We start from the raw sequence: 24516 nt of genomic DNA on the forward strand, positions 1-24516 counted from the left end.
TACATAAGCAATAATAATAAAAGAAAGAAATACCCTGATATTGATATGCAGTATGATATTTTTATATATGTGTACAACAGAGTATTACATATATCTAATACCGAGGTTTGAGTTTTAAGTATTGCGTATATGTATTACTATTAATATTACACAATTAATTAAAAAAAACTCCTGTTATATATAAGATCATTTGCAGTCGTAACGTCAAATTCTAGCACCTCGACCACTAAATCTGTTGCAATATGTTTGTGTTGAACAACAAATTGACATCTTGATCCATGTAATACATATATGTAGCATAATGTTTTATGTACTACATATATGTAATATAATGCAGTATATGTGTATGACCCCGTATCACGGGAATCCTACAGTTGGTAATCACATCCACAAATTCACAAAAATTTAAAACCAAACGATTCTTTGTATTTAAAACAAGTTCAAAATAAATAACAGCAGAAAAGTTTAAGTATTAAAAATCCCAAAACACGGGTACAAGTGTCCAAAATCAATTATAAATAAAATATTCGTTTTATTTGAAATCTTCATCTCATTAAAATCGTTTCAGAGTAGTAAACAGCGGAATAGATAACATCAAAATTCCCAAAACCAGGGAAAGTAACCAAAATTAAAATTTAAATACTTATGGTAATAATTTAAAAGAAATAGTTTGCGTTATTAATTCTTCGACTAGATGTGCCTTCAACCGTCCGAGTAGTCTCTAGCACGTCCAAGCGGAAATCTCTAATCCTCAACCTGAAAGTCAATCTAACATACACACAAAGTCAGCTTGAGCTAAGTGAGTTCAAGTTTTCATAAACAATAATTCATACTTTATTTCAAAGCTATAGTTATAAACAATAGAGAAGGTATAAATAAAATAAATTATATATAATTCACCAAGTAATACAATCATCGTCGAACACACGTACACGGGCCTCTCCACCACGAGTCAAGACTCGAGTAATATATTTGACCCGGACGCGGTAAGACCTAAACATGTGACACGAGCCTCTCCACCACGAGTCAAACCCGAGTAATATATTTGACTCAGTCACAGCTTATACATCCAAGCACGAGATACGGGCCTCCTCACCCCGGGTCTTCCCCAAGTAATATATTTGACCCGATCCCGGCTCATACATCCAAGCACGTGATACGGGCCTCCTCACCCCGGGTCTTCCCCAAGTAATATATTTGACCCGATCACGGCTCAACATCAGGGTCGAGCAAACGTACAACCCAAACACGTAACATCAGTGCATGCAAACACAAAGTAGGCATACACAACATCAGTAGTCGAAACGACTACAACATCGCCAAATATAGGCCAAGCAATAATGTATATACACATATATATATATATATATATTTAACATCCCATGGCCTACCATATGCTAGCAAGCCTATATAAATTCGTTTAAAAACATTTCAAGAGTTTAAATATCAAAACGGGATTATAAAACATTCCAAGAGTTTAAATATAAAAATGAGATTATAAAACATTCCAATAGTTTAACTATAAAAACTGGATTATAAAACATTCCAAGAGTTTAAAATATAATACGGGATACGAACAGTTAGGCCATCATCAACACTAAGTATTCGTACTTAGACATCTATATACATCCATATATTTATATCCCTATAAATACCGTCCAAATAATAACATCAGGGTCGAGCACACGTACAACCCAAACACGTAACATCAGTGCATGCAAACACAAAGTAGGCATACACACATCAGTAGTCGAAACGACTACAACATCGCCAAATATAGGCCAAACAATAATTTATATATATATATATATATACATACTATAACATTCCAAGGCCAACTATATACTAGCAAGCCTATATAAAATAGTTTAAACGTTTCATCAGGAAAAATCGTTTAATACTAGTAATTAATACTAGGCCTAATTGCAACCTCGAGCCTAGACCACAAGTAATTTTAAAACCCGAGTAATAAATTTGACCCGGCCGTGATTACCATGCATACACACATCAATAAGCCTACTCACATCATTCTTAGTCTCGAGGAACTAAATATCATCACACAACCGTAGGCTATAAGGTAACACATACTCATACATACATACCTTCATACCTTCATACATATATATATATATATATATATATATGTATATATTTATATATATATATATCATCCCAAGACATTCCAAATTACAAGTAAGCCTATGTGCCATAAGGTAATATATATTAATCCGTCCAATGCATGAACTAATTAAATAGGTCTACTCGCATTCAATTACTACCAAGCCTATTAACATCACGAGTCTAGACCATATTCAGGTATATAACCTTAAGGAATATAAGACCATAAACGAGTCTACAATATCCTAAGGCATAAAATATAGTTCACAAATAGTTTCATAAATACACAAATATGAATAAGGCCATGTAATACCATCCAAATAGTTGTAACGAGTAAAATCATTTAAAATTGTATTTCGGTGTGTATGCTAGCCCAAAACGTAAAAGAGTAAAAAGGGCATCATGAACTCACCTGAATCAACCGAACACCTGCAATGAGCTAGGAAATCCCTAAGTGCACAATCACAAGCAAGGGCCTGTAAATTATACACAACGCGTTACTAAACTAGACTGTAACAACACTCTAGCCTAATGGGCCGTTCAGGCCCAACACTCCGGCCCAAGACCCAACAACTGGCCCCAAGGCCCAATACTTTGGCCCAAGGCCCAACACTTGGCCCGAGGCCCCTAAAACCTTTCAACTAACCAAAACCACCGGTTAAGCCTAAAACAAACTTGTTGATTAATAACGAGTAAAACGTGCAGATTTTAGCATGCGAAGATGCATTTAATTACATAGGATAACCTTTGAATTAAATTATTAAATTTTTACCAGACTTTAATAAATGTCTTAAGTTTATAAAAATATTTTTATTTCTATTGGACACAAAAATCATAAAAATTCTTCCAACACAGAAAGGTATGTGCAGCTATTTCAGCACGCAACAAAATGGTTTTATTTTTATAAAATTCATTACCGAACCAAATTAAACGATTCCAATTGGGTTTGGTTCCTAACTCAAAAAACTAACTTCCAGAAGTAGAACCAACCAATTTGGACTTGTCGAAAAAAGGTTATGACTTCGGGAAGACAGACCAGAATCCGTCATCCCGCATCAGCTTTGACACTCGATTTTATAAATTCATAAAAACTATTCAAATCTCGTCCAAAAATTACGTATTATACCTTTCTGGAAACTAGACTCAAAGTAGAACATCATGGAATCAAGAATCGATCAAAAACAGTGGATTCACATCACGTTACAGACCCTACAATAAACGTATACGAATCTGTCAGCAAGCTGTTATCATCAAAACTCAATCTTAACGACCAATAAGCGCGCCATAAGGATGAATTAAGGTGAAAAAGAGTTGTATATGTATAATACCGACCTAGAATTGAAGTTTGGATGGCCGGACGGTGGCTGATTGCACGCAAAACGAGGTGGAAAGGGGGGTGCTGCTGCTGCCGATCGCAGGACATGGGAGCTAGGGTTTTAGGTTTTGATTATAATATAAAATGTTACGTTCTGGCCCTTCCAAGTTGAAAATTGCGACACTTGAATAAAACTTAAGTAATCCCACTTATGGGTATGACAAGGAGGTCCCCGAAGTAAGCCGGTTCGAACCCGATAAATATACAAACTCTACAACGTGCATGTCAATAAACGAAAATGTCGGGTCCTACATACTAGTATAATACTTTAAGCCGTAAGAGGGGATGTTTTTGGAAAAAAGGATGGACAAATGGACTTTTAAAACGTATTACAAGGCTCTAAATTAGAAAGATGAAACACCCCGGCTTTTTGACCAACATTTATAAACGATCGAGCTGATTAACGAAATTTACAGGCGTTACAATATGAAATTAACTAGTGCAAGTTATGGGTTAGACTTGTGAACCTAGTTTACAAAAACCGTTTAGAATAATCAGTATTAGAAACAAGTCTGGCTCCAATTCTGGTTTTCACTAATAAATGGGAAACGATCCGGTTCAGGTATGTACTCGGTGAAACAGGTACGAACCCGCTAACAGGTGAAATTCACTTGAATGATGCTCTTAATCTTCTATGGTGAAACGTTTGATGGTAATAATCAAATACTATCATGTTTCTTTCAGTTTTTACTTGAATTATGTTTCTTACTAGTTATCATTTTACTATTGTTATACTAATTATGTTGTTTTTTTTGCCATTAGGAGGTTTTGTGTTGGATTCTTACGAGGGAAATGCAGGCTGCTGTAAACAGGTCAAGCTATTTTCAAGTACTCCTTAATCAAGATAGAGCAAGGCAGATGCCACAAATACGTAACCGATCATGACTCCTGTAAATGCGAGAAGTTCTAGACTGCTAAAGAAGTGATGTTGCTGTATCTAATGCCACTGAGACCGAGTCTTAGTCTGATCACGTTGTCGACCGTTATGTTAGACGATTGGCCCGCATTGCTTCTACCTGATTTTGTTCCTTTTACAATGTGTATACACATTACATTGTTACATATATTCAACAAGTGCGTTTTTCACATGTGTTGCATATTTTGCTTTAGAACACTGTTATTAATATTGATACATCGACCCTTGAAACCTAGATGAATGTAATACATATGTGTATGTGAGTGTTCTACATACATTTTAAACATCGTGTATGTGCCTGCATACATATGCAAACTCCACTCAGTATCATATGTACGCACTACCTATGTGATATATATCGTTTACACACGTTTTGGCATATACATGTTCATGCTACTGTACACATGTGTCATTCAGTTTTATAGAAATGTTACAGGCGTGTAGTCCTACGTGACGTGTTTACATACCATGTACAAACTTTTATATTTTTATATTATAGACATGTTGTGTTGCATGTGTATACAATGTTTTGAGTTTTATCTACATTTTTAGACATCAATGTGTACCATGTAATGTAAAATTCCCGCCCTGCTTTATATGTTCGTCTTATACTTATGCATTGTGTGTTTTACATACATTGTAGAACATCGTATACGTGCCTACTGTTTATACCTTACGCACCATGTACATGTAATGTATTATAATCTGCGTTTAATTCATGTAACAATACACCTTAATGCATAAAATATTTAACTTGCACGCCGAGCACGTGTTACTAGTTTAGGCCTTTGACATTTACGCGCATTTATAAAAAAAACATACATAGTAATGCTTAACATACTCATTCATCTACACTGCTCAACTATTTTCGTTAGCGTGCATGTATGAAATAAACAAAATAAACATTCATGTCAAACCAATTCGCATTATCATAAATGACCTAACGCCCTATGCTTTACAAAACTGTTATTTTTTTCATTCATTATGATTAACTATTATCCATCAAAACCCTTAAACGAGACATTTTTAAACCATAAACGTTTTCTTGTTTTTGCTTTCCCAACCTTTAGCATCTTCCAACACATGCTTCTTGACAACGTCTGCTCCCGAAAGCAATATGCAAGCTATATATTCACTTAGAGAATCTTGATATGTTTAACCTTCCCAACATCACCCATGCTGAAATCATAACGAACTTGGTCGACTTCTTAATAGCGCTGCATGTGCAGCATCGTGAATATCTGGCAATCCGTGACTATTATCTTTTGTTGCCCATGGTAACTTCATTTTTCTTGGCCTTGCTGAACTCATAGCTCCCGCCTTCGGGTGTCCAACCGATTTTAGTTAATTAGAAAATATGTCAGCCTGTGTAAACAAATAAAAAAAAAAGCAACCCTTATAACAAACACGCATCATGAGAATATGTATTACTAAACTATTAAATATATGCATTGTTAATATAATACACGTATGCAATACTAATGACTTGCATATATGCACCACTACCGTATTGAAATTACATTCAACTAACCCACTTTGTACGATGTGCTTTTATCCTTGAAAACGGGTATGCATCTAAAGTTGAGCACACTCGACACCAGGTTGTCAAAAATATAAGTCGTCGTCTCGTTCAAGTCGAAAGCCATTACATAAAAGTGATTACACCACTGTGTCATACTCTCTTAATTCCATATTAGTTTCAACCTGTTTAGCACGGTCACTGTGGCCGAAAAAATTCCTGAATTAACGTCTTAGTTGTCTACTGTCCTCCCCTGTTTCATGCCCTGCTTCCTTTCTTTCCTATTGTTTCAATAAAATAGTTAAATAATTATGTTTTTTCACATATATAATACATGTATTACATGCGTATTGCACATATGTAGTGTATTAGTACTACATATGTGCAACACACCATCGCATCATATAAGTGTAATACATTAGTAATGCATATGTCATATGTGTAATACATCTATAATGTGTATGTGTAACACCTCTGTAATGCAAGTAATGCATATATGTAATACATCATACCCGCATATGTATGTAGTACATCAATAATTCATATAAGTCTAAATGAGGATATTATTTATGAAATTGAACTCCACAATTGTTTACCTGCTATTTTTCTTCTGATGTTCAATTTCACAACAGATTTGGACAATTAGATGATCAAAATAGCACTTCTGAAATAGATAATTATCGTTCCTTGATAACATACCTCGGCTCGTATTCCTCGTCCATGAGCATTGCATGTTTCACCTTTCGTGGGCGTGATTCTTATATCCATGCCACATAAGTAATATAGTCGATTCAAATATATGTAATCAAAATACAAAATGCATGAAATTTATCAGATTATACCGTCGACATTCCTATATTCGTCATTGTTGTCCAAAATGACTTTAATTTTGTTGTTAGTAATTTTCCATTGTTTTGCTGTCAGTCTAGACATTATTATCTTTAAATGTATTACGTGTATGTATTATACCTCAACAAACGCTTTAACATTATCATCACAGCTGAATATTAGTGTCATAATATGTATTGCATATATGTATTAAAATTACTACCTTAACATTATCATCACATATGAGCATTATCATCGCAACTGAACTACACAAATGACCTAATATTCTTATCACATTTTTACATATGCATTACGTATACAAAGTATAAAGAAGATGCTAAAAAACATTACCATTACTATGTTCAATAGTACATATGTGCATTATAATTATAAATTACAGAGTGAGATACATCATTCATGTATTATATCTATATAGTATTCCACTAATCATGTAAATTAATGGACTGCTATCGATATATGACAACACGCATACAAAACGCTCATAATCGGTACTAATAGTACGCCTAATCAACACTACACATACAAATTGTTCATATTTGACGCAGTGTATGCCTGACCAACACCTATAATATGCCTAAACAACAATATATACACAAATCATTCAGAATCGACGCAATATATGCCTAATCGACCCTTATTATGTTACTAATCGACACTGTTGTTCTTTGATTAACCAGAAAAACAAAAACAGAGACGGTTGAACGAGATTTCAATGTAATACGCCTAATTGATGTTGATATTGTGTTAAATTGATTAATATTACTGTATACCTGATGGTGTTCTTCGTTTTTCTGTTTGATTTCGTACTCAATTGGATGAAACAGATGATCATTCGGAAGAATGTGAAAACCTAGGGTGTTGTGGTCTGCCAGATGAGTGAAGGATGAGAGAAGAAAGATCGATTGAGTTTTTATGCATATTCCAACTTTACCATTCTTCATTAAAAAACCCACATTTTTTTCTTTTTGTGCCCTTCTTTTTTTTAGCCCTTGATCTAATAAAATCAATGGTTTTTGTGGAGTTTTCTAGTTTTCTCTTTAAAATGAGTTTTCTCTTGATCCCACCCTATATATATATATGTATTGAGTTTTTCATAAAAAATACACTAGTGAGCAGAAAAACTAGATGGACCGTGGCCCAGCCTAGCCCACACAAAGATATGCCTTGATAGTGGTGCATGGGGCAGACTTAAGGGTTGTTTGGTAGACTTTTAATGGTTATTAAGAGACTACCTTTTAGTGGTTACCTCTTAACCATTCAGACTTAAGGCTACCTATTAACCATTAAGAATTAGCCTCTTGATAACCATTAAAAGACTATCAAACAACCCCTAAATGAAGTAACATACGGGGTCTAGTTAATTACTTGTTTCCACAAATTGGTATAGGACTATCACCTATACCTATAGAAAGAATCCGTTCTTCAATGAAAGCCTTCATGAAAGCTGTTTTTTTGCTCAAATAGTTGTTGGGTGACGGCCCACTACGGATGCAATGCATTATATACAAAAGAATTTGAAGTTTGGCTTCTATGACTGGATTAAATCAGATTACTGCTGAGAGATTCTGTATTTCAATGGTTGAATAAATTTGCATTTTGGTTCACCATGGGTTGCTAATTTACTAAAATGAGTTAAATCTATTTTATTTCAATTTTTTTTGCAAATTGGAAATAAATAATCTCACATTTTGTGTATTGGCTTATCATAATCTCACCTTTAAAAAATCATTTAGCGTTGTTACGTTTTTGTCTCAATGGTCCCCTGTTAAAAAGCATTTAACGTCGTTACGTTTTTTTCCGAGTTTCAAACCGATGTTTTAGGGTTTTTGATCGGAAGAATGATACAAGCCAACTGAAGAAAACTTATCTCGAAACGATGCATCAAATGGATTAATTTTTGTTAATTGTAAATTCAAACACTCGAATTGAAATACTATTTCGTCGTTTGAATCACCGTTTCAAGATAAGTTTTATATCACTTGACTCATATCCTTCTTCCGATCAAAAGCCATAAATCATCGGTTTGAAACTTAAAAAAACGTAACGGCGCTAAGTGTTTTTTAACGGATGACCATTGAGAGAAAAATAGTTGAAAGATTGAACCGTTGGTAGTGATTTTTAAAGACGTGATTATTATCGGCCATTAATTATTATACAAAAGTTGAAATTATTTACTTCCAGTTTGCCATTTGTTTTATTTTTTTTTTCCAACAGGAGCTTTATTTTTATATAATACTTCATGTCCCGCTCCATCTATATAGGTGTTTAAAAAGGAAAAGAAGCCATAATGCATCATATGACAAAGTTAAAACAAAAAATAAATGAGTAATATTTTGATAAATAAGAGAAGACTGAAAAAACATAAGGTAAGCCAATATGGGGATTAAAGTTATGATTAGGGATGCCAACAGCTCGGGGATGAGGTAGGGCATGGACGCGTAGTAATCACATCCCCATACTTGATTTTAAAAATGTGTCGTATACCCGTTAATATTCATCGGGTTCACAAACACCTCGAAACTCGATCTTAAATTCACCTCTAAAACCGATTTGAATTATTATTATTTTTTTTATCGAGAAGGTTGGATATTATTTATAGAGAAAATTATGATTTGTGTCCGTGTGCAAGATGGGCGGATGCAGGCGCACCTTACAGGTCCCAGTCCGAATTTACTCGTTGTTTGCCACCATTGTTTATAGGCGGGCTCAGTATGCATATGGCCGTTAGTTGACCATCCTTTGACCGTCTTCGAGCAAGGGCAAGACCGTTCTTTTGCTCATAAACCCTTTTTAATCCTTTACATCCTCAGATTTAGGTTATACATTGGTCAAAATTGAGTCTTCGGCCTGCTATAATCCTTAAACAAACAATACTTAAATAAAAACATAGTATCAAAATAATAATAATAATAATAATAATAATAATAATAATAATAATTTTTTCTTTAACCAGCCAAAGTTACTTTTCATCTTTAACAAATTAACACTAACATATTTTCTTGTTCATGTTCGTTAATATTCCAGATAAAAACTTTCAACAAAATCTGCAACAGAGGCTATGCATCCGCTTTCACCATAAAAACTTTCATCAATACACACATGTATTGTGCGTGAGCGTTCATACACCAATTTTCATCGTATAGTTTTAACACTCATTTTTTCCCTTTCAAAATTTTCCATGAACATGAAGCGTGTACCGGGTTTTTGTGAACCCGAGCGATGATGATAGCATCCAATGTTGTGATCATCATCTACCTATTGTTGACAGAAAGTTCACCACTAGATGCATCAAAATGCGCTTCGATAACTGTTGAACATATTCCAGGTTGTACTATATTTAACGGCTCTGCTAGAAGCTTCACACCTTGCTTCCAATATCATTGATCTAATAAAAAATGCCACAAATTATATATCATATTATTACAAAAACACATTTCGTAGTTGCTAAATATTTGGTTGGTCAACCTGGTCCCGTTGACATCACAATGTCGTTGGTTGAATCCATTACCCAATCTATCCAAAGTGCAAAGCCGTGACACACTCCCGCCTCAGTGAACTCAACCTGTAATAACAATCGACAAAGTTAATATTATTATTAATGTGCATGCACTAAATAGTTAAATCGAGAGAATCTGCTACCTTGGTTTTCCCGTGACATGAACTCAATGGTTTCAAGAAATCAAACTCCATAACGGCGAATGTATCACTCAGTTTCTGAAATATAATTTAACTCAAAAAAAAAAGAATGATTGAATAAGTTTTTAGGTATGAAGAATATAAATAACCTCAATCTCTCCACATTGCCAAATAAAAAATGGAAAACACGGGCTTTCACTTGACGGACCGCACGCTCCTAAAGTATCGTTGACCATTGTGTGGTCAAAGCCTTCAATATTCCCTAACGCGCGACGGCTTCTCCAAAGATCCTACACTTTCACTTCCATCAAACAACAAAGCTCAAAGTACAAAATATTCACAACCACGTTTATAACAAACTAGTGTTTTACCCGGCTCGGTAAAACACAAGCGTTGTCAGTCCCGAGCGTTGAGGCGTTAATTTTACGTGAATTCGATCAGTTTCGATTACGTGTGTTATGATACCAGAACTAAAACCAAAAAAATATGAAAATTGAGATGGAGCAATAGGGTGGTGTCGGTTGGTAAAACTCGGACGCTGGTAAAACCCAAGCGTTGTCAATCCCGAACATTGAGGCAGTGAGTTTAGGCAAATCCGGTTGGTTTCCGTCACGTTCGTTATGGTACCAGAACTAAAACAAAAAAATAAATAGAAAATTGACATTCGGTCGATTTTCGTTGCGCTCATTACGATACAAAAACTAAAACAAAAGGCGGTGAGTCTACATGAATTTGATTGGTTTCGGTCACGCTCATTACGCTACTAGAACTAAAACAAAGCAAAATTGACATTTGGTTGGTTTTTTTATGGCACCAAAAAAAAAAAATAAATACCTCTTGACCAACATGGTGCCGCCAAGTGGCCCAACGGGCACTTCGCGGCACCAAAGTTTACAATTATGTTATATAATATACAAAAAAGTAACCACTAATATATTTTGTACTCGCTTACCGGGAGAGACATTGCGCACGCTTTTAGAATGCCTTTGCATGGCATTATGCACACATCATCCAATAACATGGAATCAAGCATCGTTCTTTTGCTCCTAAAAGCCATTTCAAAGTAAGAAACGCGTGTAAAAATTATAAGCTTTTGTATTATAATATTAACGCAATCGTACCAAAACTGCAGGCCATGCCACGGAAGCATCCCATCAGCACCAAAGTAAAATGGCTCTGCTATCAACAAATCAACCTATGCATTGTAAAAAGTATCATAAGTGTCGTTAAATTGTTATTTTAAGAAAATGAAGAAGCAAAAGGCAACCTTGTTTTGATGAGTATCATTCAGTGTCAGATGTTGTTTCCTTGTGTTTATAACGCGTACTCGGTCCATAGAGTAACCATTTTCATCAGCAACCGCTTGCAAGTATTGGGAACCCTTATCACATAGACCGGGAAACAATGATATTATCTGTGATGTTTTAGAAACGCAAGCAACAGCAACTGATAAGAAAACACTATCGTCTGCAATAACACACAAAGGTGACTCTTTCCCTTTCAACTGCAATCACATTAGATCTTATTAGAATATACACACACAAACACACACACACATATATAGGACTGGAATCGTGTGAGAACAATTTCGAAATTGAGAACTTTGAGAACCATTTTGGACCACAAGAAAAAATACAAAAAATAATAAAAAAATATATAAAGCCAAAGAAATGCAAAAATAAAAAAACGTAGAAAAACAAATCTTTTATCTAGCATCCTGGTTTAAAAAAAACAAAAAAACCTTTGATTAGCTGAATTATGCATATATGTATAATACTTATTTTTAATACACATATGTACAAATAAGATAAATGATAATGTACATATGTGTATATTATGTAACTGGAGATTAAATGAAAATTTACACACTGTACAATAAAAAAAAATTTAGACCAGGATGCTGGATAAACGTTTTTTATCTTTTTACTTTTTAAATTTTTTTTTTTGTTTTATAATTTTTATTTATTTTTTTTAATAGTTTTTTGAAAGGTTATTTTTAGTGGTCATAAATGATTCTCAAAGTTCTCAATTTCAAAAGGTTCTCTTAGGATCCTCACCCTATATATATATTATAGAGAGAGAGAGAGTGCGTGTACAGCATAGTTTAACGATTTCAACATGGAAAGTCTCCACTGCTTCTCTCCATAGATTGCAATCCTTTCAGGTGAGAGGGTTATGTGTGAGTCTTGAGTGGTCAACTGACGACGATCATTAAATTTATATGAGATGCTAATATCTGTATGAGTAGCATCCATATAAACACTCACATCTTTGCAAACAGGTAGACCTTTTCCTTTTGTAAACCACACACACTGTTTCCAATGATCACACCAATCCTTAGTGCCTACAAAGGTACCACTACAACTAATTTATGCATGACTTGTCGCGTATAATAACCAATAAAACTTACCAGAATATGAAGACGGACTACTTATCCATTTAGGAGATGTGAATAAAAGATCTTTCCTTCCTTGTCAAGCTGAAGCACCCACCTAAAACATTAAAAAAAAGTTAAAAAAAAACAGGCAACACACGTCTATAACGAAAAAATATGAAAATAGCATACCATGAAATAATCGCATGAACGGTACCATCACTAGTTGGCTTTATATGTACTCGTGTTTCTCCATGACTCTCGGGCCGTTTCCAGAAGTCAAATTCAAAAATTTTGAACGGTTCCGAAAGCTGAATAATAATAATAATAACATATGTTCATAACATACCGTATAGAAATTTATATATGCAAGTGAAATTAGTGAAGAATATATGTTCATAACATACCAGTTGAATTTCTTCATTTATTGCATCGCAATGCATTGCAAACTGTTGTGGTTTGACTTGTAAAACACCCTCCTTTCCTTTTGGGACAAGATGAATCCCGTCTGCTGCATTTGCTTCATTGTTATATAAATCATGTAACTTCCATAGATGTGTGCTTTCCACTAACTGATGAAAGAAAATAATAAAGTGAAGACAATATTATTATTATTATTATTATTATTATTATTCACAAGTTTGCACAAATCTTTATAATCACCTGGCCATAAGTAGTAGCTTTGTAAGGAACCGTCTGGTAATTTTCGACCAGTAGATTATCATTTGCATGTTGAAGGGTAGGGATTAGACCTTCACCGAGGAGTTCCGAGTCGAGTATCTCACTAACCTCCATTTGCAAAAAAATTATCAATTAATGTCACTTTCATTATCATCGAATTAGAGGTTGCAAAGTATACTCACTAGAACATCAGCACGAGAAGCAATGTCAACACCAACTTCTAGTTCATCTGATCTCTTATTAAGAAAGCGTATCTTATGGTTCATATTATTGGCACGTAGCACCTTCTTCATCAGTTTCACCATCGGAAGGTACGACTCACATGCTGTGACTGTTCCTTTAGATGATGATGATGATGATGATGTGGCATCAATGTCCATAGCCCTTGCAGCCATCATGGATAGCAATCCAGTTCCAGATCTACACAAATCACGCCAATTTCCAGCTTATTTATATGATTACAAGCATGCCAATAACCAATTGCAATTCAATAAAAGATTAGCCTCTGCAAGCATACTCAAAACCTAAAGTTTCCAACTTAATTGTGTGAATACAAGCATGCTATTAACAAAATTCAAATCGATAAAAGATTAAACTATGCAAAAATGCTCAAATCCTACAATTTCCAACTTATTCATGTGAATAGAATTTAAAAGCATGCTATTAACAATTTTTAAACCATTATTAAATCAATAAAAGATTAGCCTATGCAAACATACTCAAAACCTACAATCTCCAACTTATTCATGTGAATACAATCATGCTATTAACTAATTCCAAATCAGTAAAAGATTAACCTCTGCAAACATACTTAAAACCTATAATTTCCAACTTATTCATGTGAATACAAGCATGGTATTATTAACTAATTTTAAATAACTAAAAGATTAACCTCCGTAAACATACTCAAAATCTACAATATCCAACTTATTCATCTAAATACAATCATGCTATTAACAAATTTCAAATCAATAAAAAAATTAGCCTATGCAAACATACTCAAAACCTACGATCTCCAAATTATTCATGTGAATACATGCATGCCAATAACCAATTTCAAATCAATAAAAAGTTAACTTCTGCAAGCATACTCAAAACCAACAAGTTCCAGCTTATTCATGTGAAAACAAGCATTCTATTAGCAAAAATTCAAATCAATAAAAGATTTCAAACTTACAATTTCAAACTTACTCATGTGAATACATAACACTCCGCTGCTAATTTCACCATACTTCGCAAAAGATTGTATTTTTTAACAGACCCACAAGCAGAAATCGCTACTAATTTCACTAAAATTCATAAAAGATGGGATTTTTAACAGACCCGGAAGCTGAAATCACTACTAATTTCACCAAACTTGCAAAAAGATTATATTTTTAACAGACCCAAAAGCTGAACTCACTACCACTTTCACCAAACTTGTAAAAAGATTATATTTTTAACAGACGCAGATGCTGAAACCACTACTAATTTCACCAAACTTGTAAAAAGATTATATTTTTAACAGACCCAGAAGCTGAAACCACTACTAATTTCTAAGAAGTTAATGCGGAAAAATATCGGATATCAGTCAAGGACTGATATTTGAGATATCGGTTATCACGGTGGGATATAGGTAATTTTAATATCATGTAAAAGTCATATATATAGCAATTTAACACTAACAAATCAGTCTCTCCTACCATTAACAAATTAACCTTTTGCAACTTGCGAAAAAACACTAACACTCGTAGCAAGTAAAAACTGATCAAGACTTAAAACGAACACTAAAAATTGATAACTAAGACTTAAAACGGGAATATCGGTGATATATGCGTCAAATATCGGTCCAATATTATTCAATATCACCTATATTATCGTACCTATATTTTGACTGATATTTTACCAAGTAACCGATAACCTATATATATCGGTGATATCGGCTGCATAGAATAATTTCACCAAACTTGTAAAAAGATAAGATTTTTAACATACCCAGAAGCTGAAATCACTACTAATTCCACTATAATTCAAAAAACATCATATTTTTAACACACCCAGAAGCTGAAATCACTACTAATTCCACTATAATTCAAAAAACATCATATTTTTAACATACCCAGAAGCCAAAACCACCACTAACTTCACTATAATTCAAAAAAGATCAGATTTTTAACATACCCAGAAGCTGAAATCACTACTAATTCCACTATAATTCAAAAAACATCATATTTTTAACATACCCAGAAGCCAAAACCACCACTAACTTCACTATAATTCAAAAAAGATCAGATTTTTAACATACCCAGAACCTGAAATCACTACTAATTTCACTATAATTCAAAAAAGATCAGATTTTCTACATACCCAGAAGCTGAAATCACCACTAATTTCACTATAATTCAAAAAAGATCCGATTTTTAACATACCCAGAACCTGAAATCACTACTAATTTCACTATAATTCAAAAAAGATCAGATTTTCAACATACCCAGAAGCTGAAATCACTACTAATTTCACTATAATTCAAAAAAGATCAGATTTTTAACATACCCAGAAGCTGAAATCACCACTAATTTCACTATAATTCAAAAAAGATCATATTTTTAACACACCCAGAAGCCAAAACCACCACTCATCTCACCAAACTTGTAAAAAGATTGAATCTTTGACCGACCCATAAGCCCAAATGACAAAACGGGTCAGACCCATAAGCCCAAATGACAAAACGGGTCATAATTTCACATACCCAATATCCAAAACACGAGAGTGCTTAGTAACAGCTTTATCAACAGCGAAGCAATACGCTCTGTTTCTCGGCGAGTCATTAAGCATATCGAGGTAAGAAGTGTACGCTAGTAATGGCTTAGGTGACACGTCATCAGCTTGTTCTTCAATAATAATCCATTCTGAGGTACCGGAGACCGGGTTGACCGTCAGCTGGAACATTTGACCGGTGCTCATTGTGCGAGTTAACGGTTTAATTGACGGACCGGTGATGATGCGAGTTAGGGTTTGGAGGTGGTAATGCATTGCTTCCGGTGGGTGGTTTTCACCGGGTTTTGTTGGTGTGGATGTCGGGTTTGGTTTTTTGGGTCGGGTTTGATGTTGACCCGGTTGCTGGGTATGACCCGGTTTAAGGTTTTTCAAAATGGAACTGGACTCATGCTCCCCTCACTGTTTTTTTTTCCCAAGTGGTATAAATTAATTCGTTTTTCGTCCGAAAAATTGTATAGTTTTCAGGTGAAAATTTGAGCCCCCCTCCTTGTTTATGAAAATTTTGATATAATTTGAGTCTGAACCCCTCTTTCAGACGTTTTCGTCCAAGCTTCGTCGCTGATTGGACTAGATGACCATCATGTTTGGTTTACATACTATGATCCATTGTTGGTTGAACCTTATTTTTTTTTGGTTTATTTTGCTTGAAGTATCAAGTATTCGGTTAAACTATGTTTTGGTAAAGGTTAAACTTCTGGTTTCATTAGTTTCAACAACCATTGCATCCAATACAACGAATACGTATTGGTGATATTTGAGGTGGCACATTTATTACAGGTCGGTACTTACAAAATGAAGAAAGCTAAACAATGTGCAATTTGATTAAGATGTCTTTCCATGAAATGGGATACACCACGTCGACTCTCTAAACAAGCTGATTAGACGGTAAACCTTGTTTGGAAAATTCAAGGTATTCGAGGCAGAAACCCAAATGTATAAAAAGTAAATTGGAGAGACACATGTTAATTCTCAAAACAAATTTTCTCGTATTTAAAAAATTTGTTCTATTCGACATTCAACGCAACCTTACCCGCAACAAACTCACCTTAAACACAAAAGAATATTAGCCAAATATTAGCCGGCCGTAGAGTGGAACTCCTTTTCAAGCGAACTAAAGTAAGTAATTCCGGCCTGCGGGCGGATAATGGCGGCAGGCTGCATCTTCTGTCAGATCGCCAAATCTTCCACCACCACACTCCTCCACACCGTCAGATTCTCTCTCTTACCGCCACGTACTTTTCAATTTTGATTTTATGCTTTTCATTTCTTCTAATTATTTGATTTGGTTTTTGCTTGCAGGATGACAAGGTTGTTGCCTTTCAAGATATTAATCCTTCTGCCTTCAGGTACTCAGTACTCTATTCTATTTTTCATTTTTTATTTTTTATTTTTTATTTTTACAATTCTTCATTATTTACGTTGTTCTTTGTGTTAATGGATTCAAGTTGTTAGCACTTTGAAATTAGATGTTTGAGACCGCGTTCGTGAACATAATGATTATACTTTATGAAATTAATAATAATATGTAATCGTTTATGTTTGTTTGTTCATTAGAGTCGTTTATGTATGCTTGTCCGTTAATGTTCATTAGTGTCTGTTAGTGTTCGTTTGTCCATTAGACCGTCCGCTATGGCGGCCTTGGGGCGCCGAAGGGGGGGCGGCTTCACAACGATTGGCACCGTTCTCTCTCACGCACACATACATATATATGTGTACATATATATATATATATATATATATATTGGGGCGCCCAAGGGGCTTTAAGCCACAACGGAGCATTATAGAGAAGGGCTTCGAAGCCCTGTTTTCTACGTGGCGATGACGTGGCACTGTGGAGGGGCTTTGATGCCCCCACCATAGAGAACAACCTTAGGGTCCGCTGGTGTTAGTTTGTTCGTTAGCGTCCGTTTACAATATTAACGAACGGACACAAACAGACATGGACAAACTCGATTTCTTATGGACAGACACGAACACGAATTTTCGTTCGGTAGAATGTACGTGAACCGTCCATTTGTCCAACAAAAGCTGAATACTCAATTCTATTTTTCATTTTTTACAAATTACAAATCTCCATTATTTACGTTGTTCCAGGGGCGAAGTTTAGTGAGGGCCAGGCCCCACCCCCCTTTTTTGCTCAACGATGTAAACTTACCTGTTTTCGCCCGAAAATTTTTATACTTGGTGTAAATTTACCCGTTTTCGACTTAATTTGACCCCCCCCCCACCCCGACAAACTCGTCCAAGCTTCGCCCCTGCGTTGTTCTAAGGTGTTTGTGTTAATGTCTGCTTCATTTCTGAAAGCTAGGTTTTGTAAGCACTCATAGGTTTTCAACTATGTTGATGATTTTATTCTCATTAGCTATTTTACTGTAATTGGGATTCACAATGGTATGGCATGAATAATTGATGATCTTATTAATCTTTTCCAACCCGTTATATAGGGAGAAATACGTAATCAATTACAATCGAACTCAATCTCCTAACGAGATAGAACGGTTAAACTGCCTCGAATAGTTGACGAGATAATAATCCTTTGTAAAAATGTTGGCGCATTGAAACTCGAAAGGCACATGAAGGACACGAACATGACCGAGCCGAATCTTTTCCCCGAATGAAATGTATATCAATCTCAACACGCTTCGTCCGTTGATGTTGGACTGGACTTTGAGACAAACAGTGCTTGCAACTCAAGTAATAGATTTCGTAGCCATGTAGTTTCTGCAACGGCGTTAGCGACTGCTTGGTATTCGGCCTCCACACTTGACCGAGAGATTAAATTAACTCCCAAGAAAAACACAATAGCGTGATGTGGAGCGCCGAGAGTCCGGACAACTATTCCAGTCGGCGTCAAAGTAAGCAAAAAGCTCGATGTTAAGGGACTGGGTGATACGCATCCCGTAATCGATGGTACCATTGATTTACCAAGTAATTCTTTTCGTAAAAAGAAAATGGGCATCTTGAGGAGCATGCATTAAGAGACAGACCTGCTGAAAGGCTAACATATATTGACACTACCATTGTTAGTTGTCGCCTGAATGGCAGGACTTAAAACGGTCAGCATCACCCACAACCATTGTTAGTCTACGCCTCCACCACTTCTACCATTATTGACACTACCGCCTCCAACCGTCGGCGCTAACGCCATCACTACTGTGGCACTGTGGACACCACCATGTCGCCTCTGTCTCCGCTCTTATCCTCGTAGCTGACACCATCGATAGCACCGGCACCACCACTGCTGCCTCTGTCTTTGCCCTTATCGTCGCCGTCATCACCACTGTTGCCTACACCTATGCGTAGAAGTTGTGTTGCACGATTGCATATGTACTCACTTTCAATGAGAAGCAATTTGGTGATGCTTTCTATACTCACTGGGTAGGCGTTACTAGTTAGCAACATGTATTGTGTGCATGCATGGTGTATAATTAATCTATTTATTATATAGAGTTGTTCATCAAGTCCTACTGTTAGTAGTTTCAATTCATCTGATCCAAAAAGTTTGTGGTTTATATTGTTTTAAGTTTTTCTAAAACGTCTCATTTCGACCCAAGCAAAATTTAGACCGAACCACCTTAATGCTTTTGGCGTATTAATTGCTGTTTTTAACTGATGTGGGGCTGTATTTGCGCGCAACGCAATACACCATTGATTTTATGAGCCAACCTTATATATAGCTTGATATTTTACAGGCACTACTTGGTGATCCCGGTCGAGCACATTGCAACAGTCAAAAACCTCCAAAGGAGTGAGCAAGACTATTCTTTGGGTATTTTTTGTTTTTTAAATTTAGATAGCAATAAAGTTTTTACCCAATTTCCAAGATAATTTTTAATCATTATCTTCTTTTTCCAGTCAGTCACATGTTAAACGTGGGGCAGACGCTGCTAAGTCGAGACGCACCCGATTCCATTCAGTACAGGTAGTTATCATACAAACAAATACGTGTGATTCACTTCAAATCATAGGTGGCCATCATAACCCTTTTCATAGAATGGGTTGTTGATTTGGGCTAAAGTAAGTTGTATTTCGGTTTTTTTGGGTCATCTCAAATCAGTCAACGACTCAACGGGTCAGTTTGGGTCTACTTTTTAGCATTAAACATGCTCATGAACGATGACCGAACGGAAAATCTTGTTCGTGTTCTGAACATGTACTATTTAAGAAAAAAGAAAAATAGTAACATTTTTGATCCAAAATATTAGACATAATCACCTTAATAAAATATAAAGCTAAGCACTTGAGATAATAATAATCATAAACATAATAATCCCCCAATTGACTGTTAAATTTGTTGTTAGTTAAAGCACGACTTTAAGAAACAAACCATTAACGAAACGAACGAACATAAACAATAAAACTATAAAATTTAGTTAAATTTTAGGTTGATTATTACAAACAAAATGTTATAAAAATATTAAAAAAAAAAACACTTTTAAGTAACGAACGTAAACGAACACATTACCGAAGCTTCACAAACACAAACGAAAGAACGCAACCTCTATTCATGTTTATTCATTAACTAAACGAACAAATAAATATTTGTGTTTGTGTTCGTGTTCGTTCATTTATTAAACAAGCAAACAAATGTAAGCGAACTGCCTGTTCATTTGCAGCCTTAGGAATATTACTGTAAGGTTGACTGATCTCTTGAACCGACTGTCTGAATGACATGTAGGTTTAAACCTTAGGAACATAATTAGAATCATTTTCTGCATACAAATTCTTTTTGATCATTACAAGGTATCTTTTTCCTTTGATTCAGATTCGGGTTTCATCAGCCTCCTTTCAACAGTGTAAACCATCTCCACCTTCACTGTTTGGCACTTCCATATATACCGAGGTGCGCATATTATTATTAATAATAACAACAAATGTTTCAAATTCCTAACATATCTTTTAAATCTTTAAAACACTAAAATCAGGTGGAAAAGGGTGAAATACTCGTCTTTGGGACTGTTCGGTGGATTCATTGAAGCCAATAAACTATTGGAAAAATTAAAGCCATAAATATTAATCAACTCTCAACTCACTCTCATTAGAAGCTGTATCCAGGTGTCACATATTACCATATTTGGTGTTAGGCTTAGGTTACTCCAACCCAAACACCATAAAGTTTCACATGTAAATGTGTGTTGCATATCTAATGACAGCTCAGATGAGCTTAATGTTGATGTTAACACCAATGGGTTACCATATATAGAACACATCCTTTTCGGGTTATTTGAGTGCGACCATTTTTGCTTTTGGAACTTTTGTTTGTATGTACACGCATATGATATGTGGAAGCTTTGGTGTTGGCAATTCTTTGCCATGTATTTTGTGGTAGGGTTGTGTACTTAATGTGTCACAATATCACATGTATGGTGTGTAACTGCACCTAAATACAGCTCATATAGTCTGATATTGATATGCAAGCTATTGTTTGGTCACAAAGAGTTGGTATTATATAATATAGGAAACCTCGAGTAAACGGCAGATTTCGTCCTTATTAAGTCTGGTCGTTAAATTCATCAGCGTGCCATTGATCTGAGGGGCAGTTTTGTCCCTTTTCTTCCCAAATAAATCTTAGTTCTAATTTGCAAGCCCCCCTCATGTGAGGGCTGGTGTGTATTTGAGAAAAAAAAAGGACAAAACTACCCTCACATTAATGGCACGCTGATGAGTTTAACGACCAGACTTAACGAGGTTGGTAGGGTCGGGTTTAATTGCAAGTAAAATGAAACCACGGGGACGAAAATCACAAATTTGAAACTATTGGACTAAAACAGTATATTTGGACAAACCATATGGATGAAACTGCAGTTTACTCTAAACTTGGAATTTCTATATTTTTGGTAAAAACCAAGTTATGGACTCAACTTGATAAACAAAACACTGATCCATCATAAGCTTGATGGGTCGGCCCAACCCACTTCGTTGACTTGAGGGCCTCGATGGGTCAGCCCAACCTGCTTCATTGACTTGAGGACGGGAATTAAGTCCAGCAAATGCTTATAATAAAGAAATTCATTACTCGTTATAAATAGTAAAACGACTCAACTAGAGGAAATAGAATCCCAGGGGTGCCTGTTGCCATCTCCACCATCATTGTTTTCGTCACAACAATGCTAAGTTGCTAACGAATGTTAAACGTGCTCTGTTTGTGGTTAGTGAGAACCTTAAAGAACCTCCAAGAATTGAGTTAGACCATGAAACTAAACACAATTTGCATATTCATAGGTTATATTATTTGTTTGATTCCAACATCTTTTATATATATTTACAACCAAGATACTATATAACATTAAACGTTAAAAATTTTCTCAGAAAGCAGTTTATCCAATGATTTCTTTCGATGCGGTCCAAAAGGAGTATGATGTAAACCGTCCACAAAAGTTAATTGACAAAACATCAAAAAGGTCTTTGATTTTCAAAACTTTGCAAAATCCATTTCGTTTCTACCGCCCACGCTGTATTTAAAAACGATATCTTAAATGATATCATCCATTGTTTCTTTTTCTTTTGATGGCGATATCAGAATTCAGAACCACATAATAAGAGCATTCATTTCCAATAAGACGGCTTGGTATCCGGTCGTTTCTTTCAAAGCTTCCTATACATATACTTAAGGATATGTATAGGCTTCTAAAAACTTAAAAGGCAGAATATTTAAACATAAATCAATTCTTTGATCATCAAAATACATCTTAATTTCTCTCTTCATTTTTTTGAAGTAGTATTAATAATAACAAATGTTTCAAATTCTGAAGAGGTAGGTCCCAGCAGAGCCCAGTTGGACCCGCAAGACTCACCTTGAAGAGAGACGTCTGCGCAGAAACCAACTGGATCCGCAGGACCCACCATGCTCAGAGACGTGACGTCCTTACGCGCAGTACGCAAGCTGTTCCCGCAGGAAATACCTCCCAGTGGTGAAGTACTCTACCTGTTCCCGCAGCTGCGGATACAAGCCATCAGGGAAGGCCACCCGCGCAGCAAGGCTACACGCACAAGGCACTTAGCTCTCAAATAATTCAGTTGTCACCTGAAGGAATGAGCAAAGCCGGGAACAATCCCGCACAAAAGCGGGAGGGGGAATACTCCCGCCCAAATAAGCCAGTCCGTACGATACGGGAAGATTTTTTGTACTGTACCTGACGAGGTATGGGCAAAAGATCTGACCAAAGATACGACAGCTCATTGACAACAGTATGGCGAGCGGCATGCTCTTGTACTGTATGTCACTATTAGCCGCTGCCTACTCACCAACTCCTGTCATACCACGTGCATAGCCGGCAGTTGGTGGAAAAGGAATAGTACACAGCAGGCCTGGTCACTGTCAGCCGCTGCCTACCCACCAACTACCAGCATGGCATGTGCGTAGGCTACAGTTGGTAGAACAGGAATACTATTCAGCCAGCTATACCTTCTTGGAAACCTACCTTCGGCTATAAATACCCCAAACGGTATGATCTTATCATCTTATCATCATATACTATCTTGTATCTTACATCTTATACCTGATATCTGCTCTAGCAATCTCTTAATATACACTTATATTCAAGAGCAATCTAGTCTGATTCTCACGACGGAGGGTGGTCACAAGGAGGTACCCCCCCCCCTTCTCAGTGACGAGCTCACGGTGTCTGTTTTGCAGGTTATCAGAAGAACCATCTTTGCCGGGTCTAACCCCTCGTGGGAAACATCTATTTAACCCCCAGATTATCCGTAATCTGCCCGGGGTCGATTAGTGTTTCTTCATTGGCGCCATCCGTGCATAAAAGCTAGAACTTCATTTCTTTTCAGTTTTTTCAAACTTCTGGAAAGATGGTTAAAGAAACTCCGGTAACCACAACCCCACCTACTGGGAGGGATACCGGCGACTACACAGTTTTTACGAACACTACCCCGGTTACCCAAGCCGGGGCAAGTGCAGTAAATTTTACGAACACTACCCCAGTTACCCAAGCTGGGGCAAGTGCAGTAAACAACCATCCCCTGGGATTCAATAATACCCAGGCGGAAAAACAACAGACGAGACTCCCCCGCCAAACACTTGAACAAGTTAAAGCGTGGGCGGAGGCACGTCAGAAGGAATTCCAAGCTGAGTTGGACGAACGCTTGCGTTCCGTCCAACAGGCTGACGAATTCGGAGAGTACTGGGACAATGATTCGGAGGAATCCGATAGTGACGCAAACCCTCGTCATAGGGCGAAAGGGAAGCGTAAGGAAACGGACTCCCAACCGAGAAGGCATTTTGAAGAAACCTTCAAACCAAAAAACACAGGTGGGAATCCACGTGACTTCTCGAA

The 24516-nt window shown here is 36.0% G+C and overlaps 1 protein-coding gene and 1 pseudogene across 2 annotated transcripts; one reads left to right on the forward strand and one right to left on the reverse strand.

Moving 5' to 3' along the window:
• Window positions 1-9974: 9974 nt before the first annotated feature.
• On the reverse strand, window positions 9975-16423 carry LOC143550312 (protein arginine N-methyltransferase 7-like; annotated as a pseudogene). Its single transcript, XR_013138305.1, has 14 exons — window positions 16197-16423; window positions 13651-13888; window positions 13451-13576; window positions 13195-13359; window positions 12980-13098; window positions 12824-12905; window positions 12510-12757; window positions 11681-11917; window positions 11535-11608; window positions 11366-11459; window positions 10563-10703; window positions 10417-10491; window positions 10243-10339; window positions 9975-10162 (listed from the first exon to the last, which is right to left on the reverse strand). The product of XR_013138305.1 is annotated as a protein arginine N-methyltransferase 7-like (transcript).
• Window positions 16424-17369: 946 nt separating this feature from the next.
• LOC143550313 (bifunctional adenosine 5'-phosphosulfate phosphorylase/adenylylsulfatase HINT4-like) lies at window positions 17370-21281 on the forward strand. Its single transcript, XM_077040985.1, has 6 exons — window positions 17370-17432; window positions 17525-17571; window positions 19918-19994; window positions 20081-20147; window positions 20991-21068; window positions 21151-21281. The coding sequence occupies exons 1-6, from the start codon at window positions 17370-17372 to the stop codon at window positions 21233-21235; spliced, it is 417 nt and encodes a 138-aa protein (XP_076897100.1). The 3' UTR covers window positions 21236-21281.
• The last annotated feature ends 3235 nt before the right edge of the window (window positions 21282-24516 follow it).

Source organism: Bidens hawaiensis, unplaced genomic scaffold, assembly GCF_021521415.1.
Source record: "Bidens hawaiensis isolate Kalapana, Puna unplaced genomic scaffold, B.hawaiensis_p1.1 tig00016006_1, whole genome shotgun sequence".
Taxonomy (NCBI): Eukaryota; Viridiplantae; Streptophyta; class Magnoliopsida; order Asterales; family Asteraceae; genus Bidens; species Bidens hawaiensis.